The 19,232-nt window shown below is 46.2% G+C and overlaps 1 protein-coding gene across 14 annotated transcripts in view; it reads right to left on the bottom strand.

Annotated features, from left to right (window-relative positions):
* Positions 1 to 19,232, bottom strand: part of AAK1 (AP2 associated kinase 1) — a 101,792-nt gene that overhangs the window by 16,674 nt on the left and 65,886 nt on the right. For 4 of the 14 annotated variants that reach the window (XM_035118200.2, XM_035118199.2, XM_060276391.1 and 1 more), the window contains 7 exons: positions 18,990 to 19,147; positions 17,339 to 17,455; positions 14,759 to 14,848; positions 9,271 to 9,372; positions 6,080 to 6,181; positions 5,309 to 5,419; positions 1,276 to 1,380 (listed from right to left, as the gene is read on the bottom strand). In XM_035118200.2, the coding sequence (XP_034974091.1) occupies positions 1,276 to 1,380; positions 5,309 to 5,419; positions 6,080 to 6,181; positions 9,271 to 9,372; positions 14,759 to 14,848; positions 17,339 to 17,455; positions 18,990 to 19,147 (785 nt within the window). The remainder of the gene's footprint in view (positions 1 to 1,275; positions 1,381 to 5,308; positions 5,420 to 6,079; positions 6,182 to 9,270; positions 9,373 to 14,758; positions 14,849 to 17,338; positions 17,456 to 18,989; positions 19,148 to 19,232) is intronic. The other 10 variants (XM_035118203.2, XM_035118213.2, XM_060276389.1 and 7 more) reach the window with 9 other exon arrangements.

Consider the following 19,232-nt stretch of genomic DNA (forward strand, 5'->3'; position numbering starts at 1 on the left):
AACGGGAGCTCACCCCGTCACAGGGATTCGAACCGCCAACCTTCTGATCAGCAAGCCCTAGGCTCAGTGGTTTAACCACAGCGCCACCTGTGTATAGATTACATGAAATAAGTAAACAGAATAACTGGAGGGTCAGGGGCTTAGATCTAGAGCTCCTCCCTCTCTAAGCAACCTCATGCGGTCTCCTCTTCCCTAGGATGATTTTACAACAGTGTTAATGAAATATTAGAGCAGGAATCTGTTACCGGGCAGAGCTCCGTGACAAAAATAGAAAGGGGGAGTCCTGTGCGCATTGACCATGGGACAAAGGGGGAAAGGTAATTTCCATAGTTGCAGAGCACCAAATTGTTATTCAACAGGGCGCTTCTATGTCTTCCAATAGAGGCCTCAATGTTACGCATGTCTTATCAAAAGATGGCCTTGCCCCTTTTCAGCTGCTCATGGTCTACATCCTGTGTTTTCTCTGCACAGCCGCTTTGGTACTTTATGACAGAATGTTCAACTGCAGCCCAGCACCCCGATACAATCTCTAGCTTTAAGGTGTGTTGTGTTTTAGAACATAACTCTGCGCTGTTGGGTCTATATGAAATGCCCAGTCAAAAATCAGGATGACAGTGCATGGGAGAGAGGGGCTGTGAATCCAATGGGTCACCTGGCCAAGAGGCCCTACTCTTGATTCCTTCCACCATAAACCACCCAGCTTGTACTATAGCTATTCCCAGCAGTGAACTCTGGGTCAGGATTCAAAGACCCTCAGGATTAGTTCCATGGGCACAAGGTGGGTGGTTGTCTCCTAATCATGCTACATTGCAAGCTGCTTTTTAAACCAAGAGGGCATGGCATTGGAAGGAGCCATGGAGTAGTGGTGGAAATCAACTGTTAATCTCATTGGGTTAGTATAGGCCCCTGGTGGGAGCCTAACCAAATCGTGAATACTGGAATTTGGTTCTAAATCACAAGGGTCCTTTGGAGATGATTAGAGGTAGTTCCGCCCACCCGCTTACGATCAGGAGATTTGAGGCAGTAACATTATTAAGAATTTTCTTATTGCTAAAGATGTTGGGATGCTCACCTCTCCTCAATGTGTCCTTGTCACAACAAGTGGGAACTGAAAGGAGCTCAGCGCTGCCAAGACTATGGAAGCTGAAGAAGACTGGGCTCAGGCATGGCGACCCTGCAACCCTTCAGCCTCAGATTTAGTTTCAGGCCATACATGCTACCACAAAGAAAGACACTGCCTTAAAATCTCAAGTCACCCCCAGCCTGCCTGCTTACCTTGTGAATTTTTGGATATCAACACAGGGATGGGGTCAAACTCGTCTCCTGCCACCTTTTCAGAGCCCTCAGGGACACCGAAGCCCGAGATCAGGTTAGTATCTTCTGCAGCACGAGGGGGAGAGGGGTGGAAGTTTTAAAAAGGAGCAAAAAGATAGAGCAGAGAAAGCTGGTTAGAAACCACCAAAACAACATTAGCTGCATGTGTTTTGTTGCAAAGAAGGATTAGCGGACGGAGAGTCTTCCCCAACCTGCCATGTCTTCCAGTTGTGTGGGTCACAGTCCCAAACAGCTGGAGGACACACCAGGCGAGCAAAGGCAAGGTCAGAAGCTGGAGCTTTAAATTGTTACAAGTTATAAGGGAGAGCAAGGTATAAATGTGAAAAATAAACAGAAGCAGCAGCAGCAGAGGCTGTATAGTGAGAAAGAAAGTAGCCAGGCTGCGTTAGAGAGTTAGTAACGTTCCCAGGGACCTGATCTCAAAAGGGGTGAGAAAAGGCAGTGAAGAGAGAGACAAGCCCGAGCCCTGATTCAGATGAGGCGATGCTCTGCTCCACCAGGAGGATGTGGGCCTCTGGCAAACTTAATACGGTAATAATAATAATAATAATAATAATAATAATAATAATAATAATAATAATAGAATTTATATACCGCCCTATACCCAGAGGTCTCAGGGCGGTTCACAGAACGCAGACTCATGGTGGGAACACCGTTTGTGAAGGCAGACATCGTCTACCACCCCCTTTGAGATGCCACAGTTGTGGAAAACAGGGCTCCTCCTCCAAGCCACGAGCTCAGTGACATTCCCACATGCTCCCAAGACACTCAGAGTGGAGGGCAAGGGTTTGTTTTTTTCAGGCTGGCCCAGAGCTGTCAGGTGTGGTTTCAGTTCTGGCACAGATTTTGACAAGAGATCCCTTCGAGTCACTTTTGAAAAGTGGCAAACCCCCAGCAAAAGCAGCTGCCACTTAGTGGTCCTGCAACGGGAGATCTTCCTGGTGGCATAAGGTGCCCCAGTGATGCTAGAAGAAACTCGGCATACCGGCTTCAGACAGTTTGCACACACCCCAAGAGAAAGGCAACTTCTCTAAGGAATCAAAGTGCTACTGACTGCAAGAAATGCAATGTCTGTAACATCCCCCCTCCAAAAGAAAAACCTTTTAAACAAAGATTGTTAATTTCTACCTCCACCAAGAGCATGCCAAGAAGTTCTTTTACAGATAGGGAAGCTCCAGATATTCTACAGCTCTCAGCACCCCCATCTATGGACCATGCTAGCTGGGGTGAGTGAGTTGGAATCCAACAACATCTGGAGGACCACAGATAGACCCCTTCCCTGCCTTATTTTGCTTTTTAGGTAATGAAATTAAGCAGATCACCTTTCCCACTCATGTCTTACACTTTCGGTTCTTCCCACACCCAGATTCCAACAACAGAATCCTAACTGACCCTAACTAAGCTCATCTGCTGCCAAGCTAGGTCTGAGGTCCCTGTATTAGTTTACAAAGCCCTGAACAACTTAGGTCCAGGGTGCCCTGAGGGGCACTTAAACCCTTATATCCCATCTTGATCATCGAGATCATCTGCAGTAGCACTGTTGGTCACCCTGCAAGTTGACAAGGCTCATCTGACAGCAATTTAAAGCAGAACCTTGTCCCATAGCTGCCAAGTTTTCCCTTTTCTCGTGAGGAAGCCTATTCAGCATAAGGGAATTTCCCTTAAAAAAGGGATAACTTGGCAGCTATGCCTTGTCCTGTGAGACACCCTGCCACTAGAGATTGAGCAGGTGCCTTCTGATTCAGTCTTTAAACACATGCTAAAAACTCTTCTATTCTGCCAGGATAATGCTGGTAATGAACAACACGTCTTTCCATAATGGCTAGTTGATGGTCTCCAATTTTTGTTATATACCATATATAGACCATTGTCCAACCCCCTGCAATGCAAGAATCCCTGACAGATGGCCATCTAACCCTTGTTTAAAAACCTCCAATGAAAGAGAGCCCACCACCTTCTGAGGTTAGCTGTTATACTAGCAAACAGCTCCTATCCTCAGAAACCTCATCCTAATGTTTAGAACAAGCTAGAACTGGAAATCCCTCTTCGTTTCTTACTCCAGTGGAAGCAAAATGGATCCGTTCCCATTGCACTTGCTCACTGCAAATCCAGCTAACTGATAAAACATAAAATGGGTGCTCTTGCTCGTTAACAATTTTCTTTGTCGCTCATGCTTTATTATGCCCAGGAAAAGATGCTGATATAACCGAACTCCAGGCAGATGTAGCCCATACCAAGAGGAGTATTTTATTGCCGCTTGGTGGGTAAAGCTCACCTGGGCCACATGCGGGCAGTGTGGAGTGAGCCAGGAACTGAGAGCTGCGAGGGCAAAGAGCCCCACCAGGAGGCAAGAGCAGAGAACAAGCCAGGAGTAAAAAAAAGCCAAGCCAGAAACACAAGCTGGAGCTCCAGTAGATCTGGTTGCTCAAGAGGAGGGGCGTAGCTCAGTCGCAGGGCATCCCCCCCTCCCCAAAGTATGCAGCAATGGGGCTGGACCCTCCCAAAAAATATTAAGGGACTGGGCTTTGCCAGGCCTCCCTGCAGTGATGGGGGGCCTCACTGGGCCTCGTGGCCTCCTCCCAACACTTGTGACATCACAGGGGGGATTGCACGTGTGATGTCACGAGCATGCGATAAGGCCCCCCCATTGTTGCGCGGAACTTGGTGCCTCTGAGCCTCAGCATCCGCCATATAGGGCTGGGAGCTGCTGCGAGTCAGCATAGGCAATTCTGGACAGGCTAATGGTCTGACTCTGTATAAGGCAGCTTACTATGTTCACTTCCTCTTATGTTCAAGCAAGGCTCAGCCTGGAGAGAAGTCCTTATATCCCTTCCTGCCCAACACAGAGCCAATGGTCAGCCTGGGCTGGGGAGGTGGGGACAGGCCAGATTGGGAAAGCTCTTCCCCAAAGGCCTGAAGCTACACTGAGAAACACAAAAGGCAGTGGTCAGCCATTCCTAAAGCACTGCATGTGTGCCAAAAGGACAATTAAGTTATCTAGTGCTAGCCATGTGCGTCCATCATTATTATTTATTAAATGTATTAGTTGCTTTTATGTCCTGGCGACCCAGAGCAAACCCACACACATTAAGACTAGGGAGGGAGGAGATACATTAAAATATCTCACCCTCTCTAAAAGGTCATAAGTAGTTAAAAGCAAAAGGCCTGGTTAAAAAGGAATCTTTTCCCCTGGCGCCTGAATATATGAAACAATGGTGCCAGGCGAGCCTCCCCAGGGAGAGCATTCCGCAAGCAGGGAGCCACCAATGAAAAGGCCCTGCTCTTTACAGGGTAACACACGCAAAAGATGCTGAGAAGCAACATCTGACACAACCAAGTGGAGCACAGGCACACAGCCCCCGATATCAGATTCCACCCAAAGGATTCAGTTGCCAGAGGTTTACAGCTGCTCGCCTCTGTTGGTGAGTCTGCCCCACAAGCAGCTTACATTTAGAGAGTGAGGATGGAGAGACCAGAGGAAGAGCAAGAACTCCACAAGCAAGCACTGAAGGAAGGTCAGCAATTTTGATCCCCATATTTCAGACAAGGCTGTGCAAATTACGTGGCCATTCCCAACTTGGCGCCTCAACCTGTCTGAGCTGCAATTCCCACCAGTTCCAGGCAGCACAGCTGAGCTCCTGTCAGCTTGAGAATCATATGGCCAGGCTGTCCCGGGCTGATGGAAGTTGCAGTCCAAAACATCTGGAGGGCACCAAGTTGGGAGTGGTTGAAATAGTGCGTTGCTCACTTCCTATGAGCCCAACTTGCAGCTCAAGCACTTGGCCACCAAGCTACATCAACTGTGAAAGAGCTATGACAAAAATGTTCATGGAAGGAGGACCACCATCCTGCCTTGGCACACAGGGGCCACCACAGCTTTTAACACAGATGCTTCCACCCCTTTCATGTTGCACATTCCTCCCATTCCCCAACCTTCTCTCCCATTTGTACAGAACACTTAAAGGTACTTTACCTTTGTGAGCTTGGGTTGAAACGGATAAAGGAGCAAACTCATCCAGAAGGTCAGCAGCAGGATTAGAAAGCAGAGAGCAGTCAAGCAGGGAGTCCTCCCCAGTGACAGAATCTGATCATCCCCCGGTTAGCAAGCAAGAAAACAGCACAGAGAAGAGGAGGTTAGCAGTCACACGTGGCAAGCTCTCTGCTTCCAACTCATCCTGAGCTTGAAATCAGTTTTTAAAATCCTGGGCTGAAGTGGGGCCAAAATTAGTCGCTTTGAAAGGACTCGGCAGATACAAGCTGCCTCTGAACCAATAAATTGATTTCAGGTGGTGGTGGTGTTCTTTAAAATAGCAGCTTAAAGGGCTTTGGGGAATGCCTTGCTGCTTATTTAACAGCACTGGATTTTAAGGAGTTGAAATTCAATGTGATAGGAGGATTACAGATACAGCACTCTGGGTTGTACTGTAGATGAGCCTGATTCTAATCTGTTAGTGTGGTGTTGATAATGCCAAGGCTGCAGGCTGCAGAATGTTATGCTGTTTAATACTTTGCCTTATTTAAATCTGTAGCATTTGGAGAGAGGTTGTGCATATATATATGCACCCCAGGAAAGGTGTATGGATTTTTTAAAAAAATTTCAAATTAGCACTCTAAATAAAAGTTCAGCTTGCAGACAATGCCCCAATGCTGAGAATGGAAGACACAGAAGCCCACCCATTTCTTCACCAGCTTGACATCATGGCCCACCTGAGCTCAAGACCCCACCCCCCCCACCCCCACCAACCTGCTCTGTTTGAAGCCACAGAGTCTGTCTGCGATGATATATGCTGCGACACAGGAGCCTCAAGGCCTGGGATGAGACTCTCAACTGTTAGTTCAGCTTTTCCTTTCCGAAGGCACAAAGGAACAGAGCAGAAGCCAAAGTTAGGTGAGGTTCAGCAGAGGATGAAAGGAAGAGAAGGCCGTAGCCTGAAACACTAATCCCTGGACATCCTACAGAGACATTCCAACACCCGGATTGCACTACTAAATGTCAGTTTAGTCTGAGGGTGATTTTCAAAGGGATATTCCCATTGGCACAACTGTGCATTCCTGGGCACCCAGGAAAGCACAAATCAAGAAAGACCCAGCACACTGGCAGGCCTGTGCAAGCCCAAAACTTCTGAGTGTCAGTCAGGTTCCTTTCCAGACGTACCTCTGACAGCATCAATGCCACAGCCATGCCCCTCCAGGATGCACAATCATGTGGGCAGGGACAATTGCAGGAGTTCTCTCAACCTGACCCTTTGGCCAGGCAAAGATGGCACAAGCAGCAGGTCCCTGGAAACGCCCTGGGCAACTGGCCCTGCCCACTGAGCTGTGGTATTCGGATGTATTCTGCACAGCAGGGATGAGCAGATGGAGCCTGGTCAGGCTCACGGTCCTTATTGCCCCCATGCGCTTTCTAACACATGTAGGCAAGTCTCAAAAATGGAAGCATGCAGCCCAGACTCCTGTGAATCCGTTTCATTATAAGGCTTGGCTTTAACATGCCATGAAACTTTGGTAGCTGGTTCCATTTCTTCTTCCGGGAAATAGGCAGCTGGAAATAACTTGCTACTTAAAATGCTTAGGAAGGGTCTCTTTAGCTTTCAAAAAGTGTCCAGGATTATGGCATGCACTGAACTGAAAAAAGATGTGCTTGCAACACTTAAGTGTACCTTTCAAGATACATTTTTGGAAAAGGAACATCAGGTATATATTTATGGCCATTCCATACATGCAACGGCTTTAAAAAACCCCAATTTAATTCTCAGCTTTGTGAAGGGAAGATGTGACACAAGGGAGACCAGAGGATGGACTAGGCCAACCAGCCAGTCCTGTCTGGGCCCATTCAGGATGCTCGGGGAGCTTAAGCTTGCAAGGGCCAGTGGGTGTCTTGTATCCCAGACTTTTAAGCCTTTGAGCAAGGGAAAGAATGCAGCAGAGAGAAACAAAAATCTGAGGAGAAAAGCACTGAGGCTCATCAAGAGCAAGAGGGACCCAGGGCATGCCAAACCATTTCTAAGGATGCAAGAAGAAACACAGCAGAAATAGGTGGGCACGTAATTTCAGACTGAAGAGCAGGAAAAGGGGGGAGGTGAAGTGGTGGATCAGGTTAAGTTAGTAGATCGCAGAGAGGAGGGGTAAAATGGACAGCTCTCCAGATGGAAAGAAGTAGAAAGTGGAGTCCCCCCAAGGATCAGTATTGGGACCTGAGCTTTTTAACTTGCTCATAACCATCTAGAGTTAGGGGTGAACTGTGAGGTAGCCAAGTTTGCTGACAGTGCTAAATTGCTCAGGGTCTTTAAAACAATAAGAGATTGCGAAGAGCTGCGAAAGGAACCTCTCCAAACTGAAGAAATAGGCAGCAAAATGGCAAATGCAATTCAACGTAAACAAGTGCAAAGTGATGCATGTCAGGGCGAAAAGAATATTAATTTCACATATACGCTCATAGGGACTGAACGGTAGGTGACTGACCGGGAACGAGACCTTGGGGTCATGAGTAGACAGCTCAATGAAGATGTCAACCCCGTGTACGGCAGCTGTGAAAAAGGCAAACTCCATACTAGGGATCACCAGGAAAGGAGCGGAAGATAAAACTGCCAGGTATCATAATGCAATTAAATAAATCTATGGTGCAACTGCATTTGGAACACCCAGTACAGTTCTGGTTGCCTCACCTTGAAAAGGATATTGCAGAGTTGGAAAAGGTTCAGAAAAGGGCAACCAAAATGATCAAGGGGGTGGAGAGACTCCCTTACGACATTTGGGACTATTCCACTTAGGGAAAAGGTGAGTAAGAGACAAGATGCTAGAAGCATATAAAATTATGCATGGTATAGAGAAACAGAATACAATTTGCATTGGCATTCTAGATACTTGGACAGACTTGTCTAAACTAATATGTTTTTAGCAAGTGCTGATAAGAATACAGCGAAGGCACCTGTCTAATATCCACAGGCAGGGAGATCCAGAGTGTAAGTGTTGCCACACTAAAATTTCAAATTCTTACGAACACTGAACAGGTATTATGTGGCACCTGTAACAATGCCAGTTTTGCCGACCAAAGAGGTCAAGTGGGCATACAGTGGTACCTCGGGTTACAAAAACTTCAGGTTACAGACTCCGCTAACCCGGAAGAAGTAACTTGGGTTAAAAACTTTGACCCAGGATGAGAACAGAAATCGTGCAGCGGCAGCAGTGGGAGGCCCCACTAGCTAAAGTGGTATCTCAGGTTAAGAACAGTTTCAGGTTAAGAACAAACCTCTGGAACGAATTAAGTTCGTAACCAGAGGTACCACTGTATATGGAGTAAAGTGATCTCATAGTTATACTACTTCTGTTTATCTGAGCTCAGCCAGTAATTAGGTTTCCCCCTCCCCTAAGGTGGGGGACCTTTGGCTCTCCAGATGCTGCTGAACTACAACTCCCATCATCCCTGGCCATCAACCAGGTTTGCTAGGGCTGACTGGAGTTGCAAGTTCAGTAACATCTGAAGGGCCAAAGATTCCCCACATTTGCCCAGTGAATGAGCCTTTTCTGCCCTTCTGTATAATCTGAAGTGGTTCAGTCCATTCACGTCAGGACTCTACCACCCCATTTTTGCTGCACATGTAGATCTGGCCTGAGTTTCCCACTTGGGGAGGATAAAAATGAGAGGAAGAGGTGATAGATTACAGAAAGTGGAGAATTAGTGGAACAAGGGAAGGGGATGGTTTGGCGGTGATGCCCAGGGTGCAGGAACTTCACACGTCTGATTCGCAGACTCGGCGATAGGCTAGTGAATTCCAAACACTGAACATCCTATGACCCTCTGTCTCCCAAAGTCACTTTTTGTGGGCTCTGGCTGGCTTGACCTCTGGGCACCTGCTTGCTACGGTTCAAAACATGCAATGTTGGTGGGTCAACATGCAGGACAGAACACGCCAGAGAGGCTTTTCAGGATTTTACCATTCACAGCATCAGGGGTGCTACCGAAGGGATCAGCGAGAGGCAGGAGATCAGGGAGGAGAAGTGCAGGCTCAGGAGATTTGAGGCCCTCAATCAGTTTTTCTAGCAGGGGAGGGGGAGAGAGCAGGAAATGAGGAAGGAGAGAAGCAGAAAGAAATAAAGCAAAAATCACACAAAATAAATTGGTTAAAGCAGAACAGCAGTTGTTCAACAAGGTCAACAACTCACCTAACATTTAAAGGATTTCTGTCAGGGTTATTTTCACCAATATATGCATTTAATTGCAGATATGGATCCTTTGGTTAAGCATGCAACAACCTGAAAAGCCAGGGCCCTGGATTTTTTCAGCTGGTCCTTTAATAACTGAATCACATAAACAGAAACAAGACCGCAGACACCTTTTTTTACTTGTTGTAGCCTCCCCAAGGTGTCCCATTTAATTGGCTCATCACAGTGAATATTCTAGCATCCTTGCACTAAAACATCTTGTTAGCCAGTAGAGAATTGGCCCAGAATTGCTGCTGACTCCTTTTCAAACACACACACTCTCACAAAACCCAAAGTGCCAAGCTAAACTATACAAATTAATCAATCTGCATTGCCTGTTCCTTTTAGTTTGAGTGTTGTTGTTTTTTGGAGACACATTGGATTTTTAAAACCGGAGGATTTCAATTAACCTCTTAAGAGTGCTCAGTTTTCTAGGCTTAGTCATACTTGATGATGTTTGGAATATGTCTGGAAGTGGGCATTTAACATAACTGATAGAAGGAGAAAATCAGTAAAGGAATAAAAGGAGGTGTTAGGACTGCAAAAATCTCAAATGGCCACATTTCATCTGAAGCTGCCCCACCGTCAGGCGTACACACACACACACACACACACACACACACACACACAAAATCACACACAGCTTATCAACATGGAGAGACAAAACAGTCCCAGTAAAAGTACATCACTGGCATTAGTCAGGCCACGGCTCAAATGTACTTCTATGTGCAAGGAGAGCTGCAGAATCCCAAAGGCATTCATGAAACACAGAGACCTGTAAACTGCATGCTCTTGTTTCTGTGCAAGTGCTGTGGTTAGTTCACAAAAACTTTGCAAAACAACCATGCATGGTGTTGGCTACATCATAGAAAGATGAGTCACAAATCCTACAAATCGTTGCCCACCCCCCTTTTTATTGCATGTTGCCAAAAGAAAAGAAATGATCCTAGTTAATACCTAAGGCCAGGAGTAAATTGTCCAGTGGGATTCTGGACTGTGCACTTTCTGTGACCCCACTCCCTGGAACGTATTGGGGAAAGTCCTATAGATGTCCCTTCTCCCTCCAAATCTAGCAGGGATGTTTTCAGCAACCTGCATGTTCTGCTGCAGCAGTTTTATGGCAGATGTTTGGTTGTGACCTGGGACCTCATGCCAGCATGGCAACCACAGGGTTTGGGTGCAGCATTTCAGAGCTTCTTGTTTAATTTCAGTGTTTTGCACCATCCCCATAATGTGCACAGAAGCTCCCAAAGTTGATTCAGTAAAGTAAAGCCAGAACCTCCCTTCATTTACACTCAAGCAGAAGCAGGTGCAATTATTGTCTCCAAGATCTCTTGAATATCTGCCATTGTCACACAGTGAAAAGTGGCTTGACATCTCTATTTGGGACTCTCACATCCCAGAAGCCAACATGATTTCTTTCTCTCTCTTTTGGCCTTTTGTCCCCCAAAGACAAAATGAATTATGCATTATGCAAATTACATTCCTGGAGGACTGCAATTAGTAGATTTGCATGAAGAGGGCTTTGAATCTCTCAACAGCTGTGTGCAAATTTTTCTCTGGCTGATTTGCTGTGCGCACCCACATTTAAGTAACCAGGATCTGCACGAAAGGGGGGGTGGATCTTAAAATGGACATGGGAATAAAAAACCATACTGATTCTTCTTTTCCAGCCACTGGTGTAATTCAGCACTAGACCTGCAGCAACAGATTCAAAAACGTGCAGAATTCCATCTGGAAAGGAAGAATTGGGAGCACATTTTAGAATGTGCTAATTCTCCCTTTGAAGTTGAAGCACCTGACCTCATGCGCACGGATGTCCCACTCACTTGCCAAAGCGGCCTGTGGGGTGGGAGACTTCTTTTGGATCCAGCCTGCTGACCAGATTCAGTTCCCCACCCCCGGGTGAATACGACAGCAGCCTTAATGTACAACTTATCTGGGAGTGTGTCACACTGACCTTAATGTGCTATGCTTCTGAACAAATTCACACAGTGATATCCTATCAGTGTCAGTGTGGTGCTGTGGTCAAGAGTAGGACCTGGGCCATGAAGCTCATTTATTTGGGGCAGTGGGCTTGGCTGTCAGTCTAACCTATCTCACAGGGTTGTTTATGGAGATAAAATGAGAGTAAAGGGGAAGGACCATGTACTCCACCTTGGGCTCCATGGAGAACAAGGTGAAATATAAATGCAATAAATAAATAATAATAAAATAAGTGATGGGGGAAATGGCTAAACCAGGTGAGGGTAGCCAAGGGGCCTCAAACCCTCAGTGAGTTAGGGACTTCACCTACATGTGAAGACAGAGTCTGGCAAATTGAGTGGGTCCAATGGTCAAGAATGTGGACCCACTCAATGTGCAGTAGAGGGAAGTGAGGGGCAGATGGGGCTCATCAACATGGGAAGGTGGCCCATTATGAGAATGAAAACTCTTATCCTAAACCTCTGCTGCCTTCTGGGATTCAGGAGAAGAAAAGACTAAGGAGAAAGCCCTACACAAATCCAGGGTGGAGTTCCTAAGGATGGTGCCTTGCATGCCTCCTTCCAGCAACTCCTATAGTCATCCTGGTGCCAAACTGATTGCTCTGCTTTTCTTTGGACCACACTAGTAAGACCAAGGCCATCTGGGCAATCCAGGACCTCCATAAACACTGCCCAGGCTTGAGCCCCAAGGAGGCCATCAGTGCTGTTAACAGTGTTGTTTGACGTCACCCCTGGAGGTGCACTCCATTGTCTCTCAAGGTAGATGAATACCAACAGCTCCAAGATTTAAAACAACAACAACACAAGGCTCCTGCTGAGAACAGGGGCTTCCTCTTCCACACGGAGAGGAGAAGGAAAGGCAACAGAAGAAAGTTGTTGCAAGCTCCAAACCCCACCCCCATTCCCATTGGCTTGCAGGGGCCGCTGCTCTTTGTCAGCTTTGCAAAGCAGGTGGAAGGTGGATGTGAGTATTACTTTACCCTTATGCAATGTTGCAGTGGGCACGGTTGAGTCAGGTGGAGCTGTTTCAGCAAATGACCTTGGGGATAAAAATATTTGCTTTTGCCACCTGGACTTCTCTTTTAAAACCACCCCATGCTGTCTGCATGTCCTGGCTAAACATCCAAAAATAAACAAACAGTGCACACATTATAGCAGGCATCCTTAATTAGGGTGGAAAAAAAGAAACTCTCTCAAAATGCAATTCAACCATTATTAATTATCACTTTGAATAATCAAGATGCACAAAACCAAAAACCACCCCATAGTCTTTTTGAGCATATTACTCACTCTTCAACCATGGAAGGAAAGAAAAGGACAGCTATTTCAATAAAGCACACAGCAGCAGAGTCCTTTTCCTTGGACATCAGCTGGGGAAGAAAAACTATCTAGTAAGAATCCCGTCAAACAGCACATTCAGAATACCAGGATTAAGAGCAGCTTTTGCCAGCCTAGTGCCCTCCAAATGTTTTGGGACTATGACGCCCATCAGCCCTAGCTAGCACAGCTGTATAGCACTGCAGCTGATAGGAGAATGACCATGCTGGCTGGGGCTAATGGGAGTTGCAGTCCAAAACATCTGGAGGGCACCAATTTGGCAAAGGCTGGCTAAAGACCATGGGACCTTTCCAAGCAGCTGCTCTAGGCGGCTGCCATGTTTTTAACCTTTGAGGTGTCAACAAACCAAAGGGCACGTGTTGTTCTCCAAAACAAGTCAATCCCATTTTAGGAGCTCATTACAAAGGGTGGCTAAAACTGAAGGAGGAGAAAAGAAAGCCCATATTTCATGCCTTTTGTCTGCGAAATCCAAACACAGCTCAAGGAAAAACTGAATCTGGTATCCAGAAAACACACAATGCTTCTTTTGCACTGCAGAAATTATTTTGGGTTTTGCTAGTCTTGGAGGAAGAGCAGAGAAGTAGTTATGTTGTGGGACTTTGGAAATCTACCCATGTGGCTACTAAGATTTCAGCAAGCAGGTCCTCCCACTACCCTTTCAAGCGTATCTATACAGCTATAAGGACCATTTAAAAAAAATTGCTTTGCAGGGCTCGGTGTAGGTGGGGAGATGAAAAGAGATTTTCTAGAAACCAATTTTGCATGTAGCAGCTATTGGCCTGATCATCATTCTCACCACCAGTACCTCCTTTTATTTATGAAATAACAGGCATCAGCGAGAAGGGCTTGCGGTTCTGCTATGCTTTCATTTGACTGCAGCATATGTTGTTAAAACAGCAGCCAGAGAGAGAGAGAATCCTCTCGATGGCTGTGAATTTAACCATTGATAGTGAAACTATGCTGGACAGGACATGCCAGCCAGTTACCACCCTTACATTGCCTTGTGGCTGGGAGGGCTCATCTTCATGAGAAAAAAAGGGGGGGACTAGTGCCTAGTGCACAGAATTAAAAGCATTACCACACTCTGTAATGACTAATCAAGCAAGACAGCCTGCCATGAGCTTATTTTAAGGAGACTTGGCTCCCTTCCATTCCAAGGCAGGAGAAGATGAAAGCCTTGAGCCTGAACTTCTCATTTCTCAGTATTTGAACAGATGCTTTTCTGTCACCTCTGTCCTTCTTGCAGCAGTTACATTTCCATTAGCAGTTGCAGCCCATGAGCAGCAAATAAAGCACTATTTAAAAAATGAAAATAAAAGCCAGGTAACACCAAAGCACATAATTTACTGGGAACATATGCCATGAAAACCCACTGATATGAAAGGAGAAGCAGAACAGGGACCTTTCATGGAATTAATAGATTTTAAAATGTTCAGCTGGTACATATGGATTTATCCAACATTCCCTTATTGCAACACTCCCCACCCCAGTAACTTCTGAAAAATGAGATAGAAGCTCACGAGTCCCTGACAGCCTGCCAGGCCAATAATTTATCAGTGACCTAAGAGACAACATCCACTAATACGTTTTTTACCATGATCTTAAAAGATCAAGGCCAAATGTAAATACCTTGAACCCAACCCACCTGAGAACCAAGTTAGAACCAGAAGGGTGCTCAGAGGAGCCCCCCTTGGTAGCTGCTGGCATCCAGGTACCTCCAGGAAGCACACTGAAGCAAACAGGTGACTCTCAAGTCGTACTGTGAATGGTTCAACATAACACACCACCTGAATTCACTTACTGACATTTGCATACAAGGCCACCCAAAAAGTCACCCAGCGCCTTTGGGTGGGATCCCTCCTGCTAAATCACATCTTGTTTATGCAAGTCACAGTTACCTGGCGTATCTGATAGTGGAAGAGGAATGAAAGGGTCAGGAACAGCCAGAAGTGGAGGGCTAGAGTCCAAGATATCTTTTGTTTTTTCAGCTGGGTGAGCAGCAAGGGGGAAGTTAGGAAAGGAAGGAATGGGGAGAGGGAGAGAGAGAGAGGGAGGGAGAGAGGGAGGGAGGGAGAGAGGGAGAGAGATGTCAAGCAGAGCACAGGGAGATGCCAAACAGACCAAAATGCATTGAAAAGTCATTTAATTGCCACATGCATCTGGGGGTACGGCAGTATTACCCACCCACCCCCATGAACCACTGAACCAAAAAGTTTATCAGTGAATTATTGGTGAGTTGATCCAAGGTCACAGTAGACCACCCACAGAACCAAAGTAACAACTCTTCTTCCAAGGGCATCAGGTCATCCCACCTTTTCCAAACTCAACATGACGAGGATTAATTCATTATTCATATGTTCTGCTAGCCTTGGGGGAGGGTTGCTGTGTTTCTTTGAGAGTGTTGCAACTGAGTGAAGTCTCGAAGTCAAGATGCATGGCTATACAGTACTATATTACTCTGACCAACAGCTTTATACCACTATTCATTAAATTTCATAATGGTTTATAAAACCATCCAATAAAAATAAAATAAGAACCCTCAAAAAGCAGAGCAGAGGCAAGCAGCGCCAGAAATCAAAGGCCCTCTGAAAAACACTGAACTTCTCCAAGAAGGCTGAGGCTGAATGAACCTCCCTTTGGAATAAGTTCCAGAGCAATGGGGCTGCTGCACAGAAGACCCTGCTCCTTAAAAAAAAATACAAAACATTAAAACAAATAAACCGATATAAAACAACCTCATATTCCCTGCTCCTTGCAATGGTTTATCTGGAACTTGCAGCAGGATTTCTACAGATGATCTTAAATGCAAGGAGACATCCCCTGAGATAATCAGAACTCAAGCAGTTTATGGTTCTAAGTGTCAAAACCAGCACTTTGAATTGTCCCATGATCAAATGGCAGCCAGCTTCAGGAGATGTGAGATGAGAAGATCAGCCCACAACTGTCCACAGGCAGACCTCTGAGTTCTGCACTACCTGAAAGCTGGAAGCACGACTCATATTTCAATGTTGTGGGCCCAACTCTATGGAAGGCCTACCCACAAGAAGTTAGACTGGCACCACTCGCAACTGAGTTTCAGGTGCCTGGTCAAAACTGTTTTATTCAAGTAGACTTTTGCACCCTGAATGATGCTCAGATGTTTCCCTTTTTTCTTTTCTCAAGATTTTAAATTCCTGAAGTTTTAGACTTTGGAGCTTCAATTCATGTTTTAAAATGTGTGCACTGTACAGTATATATATATATATATATATTTGCTGTGAGACCTACATAGCAAAAAGCAGGATATGTTTTTAATAAATAAATAAAGGAAGTTCCCAAACTATCTTCCAGGTCAGCCACATGGACAGCCTTCCCCAAACTGGTGGCTCCTGGAAATCCCATCAGCCCTAATTGCCATGTTCAGGGATGATGGGAGCTGGAGTCCAAAAATGTCTAGAGGGCAGTAGATTGGGAAAGGCTTAAGTAGCATAATCTTGAAGTCACTCCAGAATTTATGACAACTACCAGGTTTTATGTGTTTTATGGAGTATCCACTAAAGCTCTAAAAAAAAACAACCATCATTCTGGGCCACAGTTGCTGCCTCATCGCATTTAGCATTTAACACGAAAATATAGCAGGTGAAGCACACATTCAGGCTACTTGCCAACTATTCTTAAAGCCCTATGCTCTTCTCCAAGGTGGTCTCAAGCACACATCGGGGCTTCCAGCAGCTCCAGAAACCAGCCAGACTCAATAAAAACCTGATCATACTCCATGAGATTAGAGGCTGGACTGGATCTAGGCTGGTCAGCAGATCTAAGCCTGCAGAAGGCACCCAGGTTTTAGAAGGAAACTAATGAACTGTCCACTCCAGATGGAATCAAGTACAGCCCTTCCCAGGTCCCCACTTTTTCCACTTGTTGGGTAACCCTGCTCACATCTCTGAAGCAGGTGCTGCCCGCACTCGGCTAAGGGAATGAAGAGCCTCACAGTCTGAGGCTGGATCCTGGCCTAACAAGTACCCAGGACCGCAAGAGCTCTGGCCTCACGGGTCCTCTCTAGGCACAGGATAGACTGGAGTGTGCAGTGCCAACCCGTGAATGGCAGGCAGTAATAAGCCTCCCAATGGACCAGGCTTGGTATAAATGCCAAGAACCTGGTCCTCCTGCTTAGCCAACAGGGCAGCAGCTTCTGCCTGAAACACTTCACACTACAGGTCCTGCCCCCTCAGGGAACCTGGGCTGGAGATCTGGATATGGGGGTCACCTAGCCAAAACATAGCTGACCGACTTGCAGCTGAGGCCCTGTGCTCCCCTATCCTCAGCTTGGCCGGCCTCACAATGCCCACTTGTAGCCTGCCTTCCATCTCCCCTGATGACAACTGAAAGACACACAACCAGAGTCCAGAATCAGCCTGACAAGCGCTGCCTGCTTCCATTGGAAAGACCTTCTGCATTGAATTGGTCAGAGCTGCAAATAGCATCCCATCCGGCCATACCTGACACAGGTGCAAGAGAAGATGGGCCAAAAGCATCTGCCTGTGTTGTGGAAGGAGCTGGCTGGAAGCCTGGAATCAGATTCTCTGCTGAGCTACCCAGCTTCTCTGGAAGTTTACCTGAAATTCCAAGGACCTGGTTACTTTTATATATTTTATATAATTTAAAATACAATAAACAACAACAACAACATTCTGCCATTTCTTGGGGAAAGGCATTAACAGCAGCTTGAACCGGATTATAATGCATATTAAAGTCTCCATCCAATAGGTCTCTCCAGATGTTTCCATGTGTCTGGGGAGGTCTCTTGATTGCCATGTCTCATATAGGAGATGAATGGATGCCACCAGGGCCTGCTCTAGGTAGACCCCCGGTGGTGCAGGGTGCCAGGGCGTGGGGCGCCACGTGGCAAAGCTGCGCAGAAACCATGCTGCACCCTGCAAGGGTGGGGGCGCCGGAGCGATCTCTGCCCCTCAGCGCCAGGGCAGCCGACCTGCTCGAGACTGCCCTGGATGCCACCTGTGGTGAAAGGATTCATTTTGTTTCTGGCCACCCTGACCTGGCAGGTCAATTTGTTGGCCAGAGTAACAGACCATACCTGAGCACACCAGGAGTCTCTTGACAGACCTATTGCGCAGCGCCAACATTTAGCTATTTCTAAACAAGCAGCTACCAGCAAAAATGTCAACATCTCCCGATGAGATAAAAATTGGTTTGATTCATCTATTATTCCTAGGAAGCCAACAAAGGAATTGGATTTATCTTTATATTACAAATTAATCAAGGACCTGGTTATTAAGTGCTCTTATGCATCATGAGTTGCTAAGCATATCTTGGAAATATTCCAAACCCCCTGGGTTTGCAATACATATTGCAAGCCAGAGCTAGACCTGGTTTCTCAGTTTTAAGGATAAGCAACTAAGCCAAACAGAAACTCCACATGTTGCTCCTTCACTCTTACTAGGGTTGTTCCTGATGCTTTTGGGGGGAGGAAACCAGAACCAGTCACTTTGGTTTAGGCTACAATCATAAAGATGTGCTAAGGAATAGTCCACACTGAATAGAGTGAGAATACTTCCAAGCAAACATGCACCAGTTTGTACTGTGAGAGAAACAACATGTGGTATGCCTTTTAGTTGCAACTAGGATACCAAGAAATGGAACAATTGCATTTAAAAAATCTTATGCCCCTGATGGCTCTGACAAAGCATTGAGGATAGTGAACTCTGGCTGTGGACTCCCACATCTGCTGATCACCCTGTGAATGATTTCAGGGTAAGTCTATTTCAAGACTATTTCAGGGGAAGTCAGCCAGCAATGGTCATATACTGCCACCACGGCTGTTTCCCTCTGTAGCCTCAGAACCCTGGAAGGTGAAACTGGAACCTAATATTAAAATCAGCAAATGTTGTGCCAAATTAACCTTGAAATATGAAGTCTATAACCTTGAAATATGAAGTGCAGGGGACCGATTATGAGAACTCCAGTGGTCTTGATTTAGGCCACTGGACCAAGAGAGCCTTAAAAAAAAGTCAGCTTGTCTGTTCCCAAGGAACAGCCTAGAAAGTTTTGGGAGGCCCTTCATCTTCAACAGCCTAGGCTGCCACAGCTTCCACTCTGAGGGCACTTTAGCCACTACTGGATTGCACTAACCATCACTCAGTTTTGCAAAATCCTTGTTCAGCAGCTCCTCTGCTGTGAGCTTGGAGAAGTTGTCATCATCAAAAGGGTTCCAGGTAGAGACATCTGGTGGATTGTAGACATTTTGCTGTGATGTCCTGGGGGATCCAGAAGGCGTCGTCGAGGCAGACCTGGAGGAAGCCACGCCAAAAGGGGAACAAAAACAAGAAATTCAGTTGCCATCTTTGCTTCCTAACTTCCTAATGTGTGCAGAAT

The sequence above is a fragment of the Zootoca vivipara genome, chromosome 6 (genome assembly GCF_963506605.1).
Source record: "Zootoca vivipara chromosome 6, rZooViv1.1, whole genome shotgun sequence".
NCBI lineage: Eukaryota > Metazoa > Chordata > Lepidosauria > Squamata > Lacertidae > Zootoca > Zootoca vivipara.